The 6666-nt window shown below is 68.2% G+C and overlaps 1 protein-coding gene across 1 annotated transcript; it reads right to left on the bottom strand.

Moving 5' to 3' along the window:
* Positions 1-30: 30 nt before the first annotated feature.
* Positions 31-6136, bottom strand: TMEM240 (transmembrane protein 240). The gene is made up of 4 exons (XM_047725844.1): positions 5889-6136; positions 5398-5504; positions 1122-1330; positions 31-810 (listed from the first exon to the last, which is right to left on the bottom strand). Exons 1-4 carry the CDS (start codon positions 5943-5945, stop codon positions 662-664), a joined length of 522 nt encoding a protein of 173 aa, XP_047581800.1. The 5' UTR covers positions 5946-6136; the 3' UTR covers positions 31-661.
* Between the last annotated feature and the right edge of the window lie 530 nt (positions 6137-6666).

The raw sequence follows: 6666 nt of genomic DNA, 5'->3' as shown, positions 1-6666 counted from the left end.
AGGTTCAGCAATGAAAGAAGAGGCCGAGACTGGAGCTTTCTGGAGAATTTACTGACCAGCAGGGGTGGGGGTCACAGTGAGGCGCCCGACCGGGAATGCCCTGGGCAGGGTGGCCGCACTTGCCGCAGTGGGGCTCAGGGGCCTTATTGCTGCTATAGGCCAGGGCCTCCACCGGACCCCCGCCCCCCGCCCCCCACCCCCATTGCGGCCCGCGGACGCACACGCCCCATGCACGTGCTCCCGTGTGCAGACGTGGGCGCGGCCGGGAGCCGGCCCCATTCCCTGCGGAGCCCCTTTCCCGGCCTTGCTTCCCCCGCACCAGAAGCGGCCGGGCTTAAGTAACAGACATGGTCCCCGCGCGGGTGCGGGGGAGACCGCAGTGCGCGGGGCGAGCAGGTGGTCCCGGCCGCCCGCACGGGTGCCCGCGCCTCCCGCCCGCCCCCGTCCCCGCGCCCTGTCTGGCCCCGGAGGCCGGGGTCTCTCCCCCCCCCCCCATCCCGGCCGGCGGCCTGCCCCGCCCCGACCCCCTTTATAAAAAGAAGAGGAGACAGCACCTTCCGCTGGACACGCCCGGCGGCCGCGGGCGCCCTGGCCCCGGGCGGCCGTCCAGTCCCTTGTGCGTGGGCGCGTTGGCCGAAGCCCCGCGAGTCCTGCGTGCGGCTCAGAGGTGCCGCGGGCTCGGGTGGCCGTTGTGGTAGAGTTTCTGCTTCACGTGCACCATGTTGCCGGCCGCCTCCTCGAAGGGTCTGTGCGGCCGCCGGCCCAGCTCCCGCAGGCTGCACAGCTTGGGCAGCCAGGTCCACGAGCCGTCTGCGGGGCGGGGGTGCGGTCAGCGCGGGGTCGGGGCGGAGGCGCGCACGGGGGCGGGGGGCGGGACCGCGGAAAGCCGTGGGCGCGGCGGCGCTGGGGGCGTGGTCGAGCGGAGAAGCGGCCTGGGAGGGGGCGTGGCGAGGGCCGAAGGCGGGGCGTTCGTGGGGGCGTGGCAGGGCGGGGACGTGAGCCCGGTGGGGGCGTGGCCGGGGAGGGAGGGAGGCGTGCTCTGGTGCGGGCGGGGCGCGGCGGGGAGGGGAGGGGCGGGGCCGGGGCTCCGGGGATGCGCGCCCGCCGCCGCCCTCACTCACCGTAGCGCCGGCCGGCCCTCCAGGCGCGCACGGCGCAGTGCAGGACGCCGTCCATCCACACCAGGAACCAGCTGATGCAGAAGCCGAGCAGCAGCCCCAGCATGAGGTCGATCTCCTGCTTGGTGACGTTGTCGGTCACGAAGTAGTTCTCGGAGGCGTCCACCACCGACTGGTCCCCGTCGTAAGGGATCACGTAGTGGATGTGGTGCCTGGGGGCGGCAGGGCGGGCTGGCACCTCTCCCGCGGGGCGGGCGGCGCCCCCGGCGGTACGCGGTACCCGTTCGCCCTGCTGGTCTTGAAGCGGCCCTTGTGCGGAGCTGAGGTCGGGAAGGGGCTGTGGTCCGCGGTGGGAGTGAAGCCCGCCCACTCGTCACCCTCCTCCCTCCTCCGTCCGGGGGGCGGCGGGGGGGGCTCGGAGGCCGCGGTGCAGGGTCACGGGAACACAGTGCAGGTGAACAAGCGTTCCAGGGCGAAGGCCCAGGGCAGGCTGTCCCCAGCCAGGGGCAGGGCCTCGGCCTCCCCTCCCACAGGCCATCTCGTCGTCCTCCCTGCTGCCCAGTGCCAAGTGGGTCAGCCCTGTCCTGGGCCTCTGGTCTTCCTTCTCTTCCTTCATCCCTTGCAGGCACCCCCGTTCCTTAGTTCTCTGGGGTGGAGGTCCAGGGCGCTCTGCCCAGTGTCCATCTCTCACCCCCTCTCCTGCCCCTGTCCCCACAGAGCTGCATGTCCGTGGCCTGCCTGCAGCTCCGGGGATGCTCCAGCTGTCTGGGGTTCCCTGGACTCCCATGTGTTCCCTGTGCAGTGTTTCTCAGCCTCCCTCCCCTCCGCTGTCCAGCCTTGCCTCTGAGCAACTCTGAACTCTCCCCACGTGCTTCCTTCCTTCCAGTCGCAGGCCTGTCTGGATCCCCTCCTAGGCCTGGAGATCCTGGGTGGGGAGGCCGTGCTCAGGAGATCGACAGCAGACTCTGGATCTGTCCCCACCCCGACCTGGGCTTCGGCCTACTGGAGAGCCCAGGAGAGGGACCTGTGGGGTCCACCCTTTGCCCCGTCACCATCACTGGCTGCAGCCCCTTCTGGCCTGGCAGTGCAGGGACCGCTCTGGAGCCCTCCTGCCCAGGGGGCCACCTCTCATGGTTCCCCCTCCTCCCCCGGCCCCTTTCCTGGTCTTTTCAATTCTCTAGCACAGCCCCCCCCCCCCCCCGCCAAGTCCCCCCCCACCCCGTCTGCTCTGAGCTCTGGCTGCCTGTGCAGCGTCTCCACGTGGGATCTACAGACACCTCAAACTCATACCTAAAAATAGCTCCTCCCTCCCCAAACCTGCTTCTCCCCATCTTCCCCTCAGTTAGATGGTGGCACCTCCGCCTGGTGTTCCGCTGAGAGCTGGGTCCCTATTCCCCTCCCCCCAGCCTCGCAACTGGCCTTGGTCCAGACTCCCCCACAGGGACCGTCTCAAAAATCCGGAAACCCCACGACTCCTCCCTGATCCCTGGCTGTTCCTTCTCTACCCGTGCAGTCCACACCGCGTCTTCCTCCCCGTAGGAGCCCAGCAGGGATGGCGGCAGGCGGGCCTCTCCTCACACCCCTCCTGCTCCTTCTGGGAACTCCTGGAGGCCATCCTGCTCAGTGGTGGGGCCTTGGCCACAGCCCAGTGGCGTGGAGGCCACCAACCCCGAGTCAGTAGCGAAGACAGCCAGATCCCTTTGTCCGCAGCTACTGTCAGTCCCGTAAGTGGTGGAAAACTATCAGTCGGCACCAGAATGAGCAGCGGCTTCCGATTCCTCAGGAGCAGGCGCCACTCATGACCCATTCGGGGTCCCGCTCATCTGGGATGCACCAGGCCAGGCAGGCCGTGCAGGGGCTGCTAAAACAGGGCGTCACTGTCCCCTCCTGCTTTACCCAGCCTTTTGAGCCCATGACCCCTGCCAGGGCCTTCCTCAGGACACACAGCTGGTCGAGGCAGGGAACTTGAAGATCAAGCTGCCAAAGGAGTCAGAGACTTGCCTGGTGCCCCACGAGCAGGGCGAGGCCAGGACCCCAAGTGGCCCTGGTGGCTCAGGACCTCCAGCCGTCAGAGGTCACTGCCTGCAACCCTGTCCCTGGCCTGCCACCTGCAGCTCCTCTCTGCCCTGTACGCTCCTCCCCCTCCAAGTGGGGTCCCTGGGGGCATAGGCTCAGGTCTCACATGAGCGCACGGACTCTCATGAGGCACACACAAGTGTGTCACCTGGGCCATGCATGCTGCACGCGCCTGTGAGGTCCGAGGCATGTCGCATATACACGCCGGCCACATGCATGCGTGTATACCACGGACTCGGGGCCACGAGCTCCACGTGTGTGCATGCTAGCCCAGGCACAGGCCCAGCGCGGGTCACATGCGGGCGCACATGCACTCAGCCCGGCGCACAGCCATCCCCGGGTGACACAGACATTGCCTGCTGGCACGTACACTAGGAGCACTTACATACATGTCGGTTGTATGAAACTCTCCACGTGGGCATGGCGGAGGCATACACATGGGCAGGCTCGTGCCTCACGGTGTATGCGCACACGGATCGAGCCCGTTGCGGCGACTCGTGTGCACGGTTCACACAGGGATATTCATGTGCAACACGGTTCTCTGCAGACACACTCGCACGCCCTCCGCTGGATGCTGTGTGCCATGCATGTGCTGTGCGTACACACGTATGTGGTCGCTGTGTAAGAGCTGCACACGGGATCCACATGTCCCATAGGAAGCGATGTGGACACACGCCCAGAACTCTACACCAGCAGCGGGGGCCATTCTCGGGTTTTCTGCGGCCACGGACGCGCTAGCCTGCGCGCACATGGCTCGCTTCAGCGGCTTTCTGTGCGCGCTCGTCCCACTCGAGTCCACATGGGACTCCAGGTGACGCTCTGAAAACACCCCCTGGCTGCCCTGAGGGGTCCTGCTGGGAAGTCACAGGCACATATACGCGGGTCAGGACACCACAGCCCACACACATGTAAAATGTGCCTTCCTCATGGTTACGGGACTTAGAGCCTGGGCCTCGTGTGTGCACACTGCCGGCCTCGGGGAGGGTCTCCAGACCACCCCGGTTTAACCTGCTTATAGTAACGGCTGCCCCAGGAGACCATGGGACTGACCTCGTGCCTTTCCTTAGCTGGGGGCTGTGTGCGGCAGGAACGAACACAGGGATCTCTGGGAAAGGGTGGCCACCTCCACCGCCCCCAGCAAACTCTTTCGATGGTTCTTGGGACAGCACATGCGAGGCTCATTACACTCCCCTCTCTACCTTCCCCGATGTCTGGGTTCTGCTCCCATATGCTGCTCGGCACCCACAGGCGTGAAGCCGTCCTGTCTCTCTTACACACACACCCCCACCCACCGTGTATGCGCACGTGTCCCTTGGGGCAGAAATACAGGACAGGGGTGAGGAGCACAGCTTCTGGGCTGGGGCCCCCAGTCCCTCACTGGCTGTGTGACCTTGGCCAAGTCTCTATCCACCCCAGCATCCTTCTGTTTTCTCTTGGGTCCCAGCCTGAGGGCTTCCCGTGGGGCCGGTGTGCGTGCAGATGTGTGTGTGCTATGTGTACGCACATGTATATGCACAGACAGTACACACATGCGCGTCTCGTGAGAAGATGTTTATTTTGTACATGGACGTACAAACATGCATGGCCAGGAAGACTCCGTTAGGACACGTGCACGGAATGGGGGCGTTCACACGGTGGGTGTAGGGGCCTGGGCCCTCCCATGGCTCTCTGAATGACCTTGAACAAGCCACACCCAGCTTTGCCTCAGTTCCTCCTCTGTGCAGTGAGAGGGTTGGACCGGAGGCCCCTCAAGGTAGGCCCTGCCCACCTTGACCTTCTGCACCTCCCTGTACCTGGCCTGCAGGAAAGTTCGTGAACAGGAGTGCAAGGCCCAGGCAGGACGGTGTACTCTGTGGGCACAGCCGTGCGCAGGATCCCTCCTGACCCACAGGGCTGGGCTGTGGCTCTCCTGGCCTCCAGGCCCGGGACCAGGAGGCCTGGGGCCCATTCTGCCCATCACCCTGGCACAGGCCATTTCTCTAAAGGCATTTTGGGAGGGGGTCCTAACTACTCAGGCATGCTCCCCCTCCTGGAACGCGATTGGCCAATCCCCAGGTGCCCAGCGGAGGCTGGGCAGTCCTTCCCCCACGGGCCTAGCGCAGTCCTGCAGCCAGGCCTGCCTGGGGCTTGCCCGTGCCCCAGTGGGCCCCGCCGCCGCCGCACATGTGTGATCACGCGTGTGCCCCACCGGGCGCGGACTCACCGGCCACAGTTGCAGTGGCAGACCCGGTCCTCGCCCCGCAGGTGCGGGAGGATGTAGTTGTGGAATCGGTCCAGCAGTGCGTTCATGTCCATCAAGCACGCGATGGCCTGGAAGAGCCCATGACCGGTCAGCGCCGAGGAGCGGGCATGGCCGGGGGCCCGGGGTGTGGGGGGCGGCGCGCTGGGCGTGGGGGAGCGCTGGCCTGGGACAGGGGTGCCCGCGGCAGCTCCAGAATCGGGGAGCTCAGGGCAGTCGGGTTGGGAAGCGCAGGCCAGAGATGGGGAGCCCCGGGAGACGGGGAGCGCAGCCCGGGGACGGGGAGCGCGAGGCAGCCCGGGATGGGAAGCGCAGGCCGGGGATGGGGAGCGCGGGGCAGCCCGGGGATGGGGAGCGCAGGCCGCGCGGGCCGGTAAACAAGGCGCGGGAGGTGGGGGAGGCGGCGCGCGGGCGCGGAAGGCGGGCGCGGGCGCACGGGAAGCCCCTCCGCTCACCATCACGATCGACGCCCCCAGAATCATGAAGATCATGGTGTTCGCGCTCATGGACATCGGGCGGGGCCGGGCCGGGCCGGAGCGCCGCCCCCCGGCCCCGGCGCCCCCCCGGCCCCGGCCCGATGCTGGGCCCCCGCCGCCTCCGCAGAGGTCAGCCCGCCGCGCACCCGCCGGGGAGGAGGCGCGGCGGGCGGGGCGGGCAGGGACGCGGCCGCTCCCGGGGTCGCTCGGCCGCCGGGCCGCCGCGCTCGCCGCGCCCGCGCGCTCCGCTCCGCCCTCGGCCTCCTCCCTCCGCGCGCTCGGCGCCGCTCCGGCCTCCGCTGCCTGCCCGCCCTCCGTGCCCGCCTCCCGGGAGGGGCCGCGCCGCCCGCCCCGCCCCGCGCCGCCGGCCGGACCCCTCCCCGGGGGCCGCAGGGCGGGCTCTGGCCCGTCCCGGCCCTGTTCGCCTGCCCAGAGCCCCCGGACCCCGCGGCCACCGCCGGACCAGCCCCTGCAGTCCTGGAGAGGGCCCTGGGGTTCCTCCCCGGACCCCCTTCCTGCGACTCGGGGCCACCCGCACGTTGGTTGGCATCAGGCTTCCTCCCGCAAGTACCTGCCTTTGGCGGCGGGCCCTGCAGGGAGGTCACTCCAAAGCCATGGCCACATGGCCCAGCAAAGACCAAAGGATGCCCCGCAGTGGGGGCGAGGCCAGCCTCAGGACCATCTTCTCTCAGGGGTCAGCACCAGGCACCGGGACTGGGCAGCCTGGAAGTCCAGGCCAGTGTCCTTGGCTCTCCGC

This window comes from Lutra lutra, chromosome 4 (assembly GCF_902655055.1).
Source record: "Lutra lutra chromosome 4, mLutLut1.2, whole genome shotgun sequence".
Taxonomy (NCBI): domain Eukaryota; kingdom Metazoa; phylum Chordata; class Mammalia; order Carnivora; family Mustelidae; genus Lutra; species Lutra lutra.
This window is presented reverse-complemented; position numbering and strand designations above follow the sequence as displayed.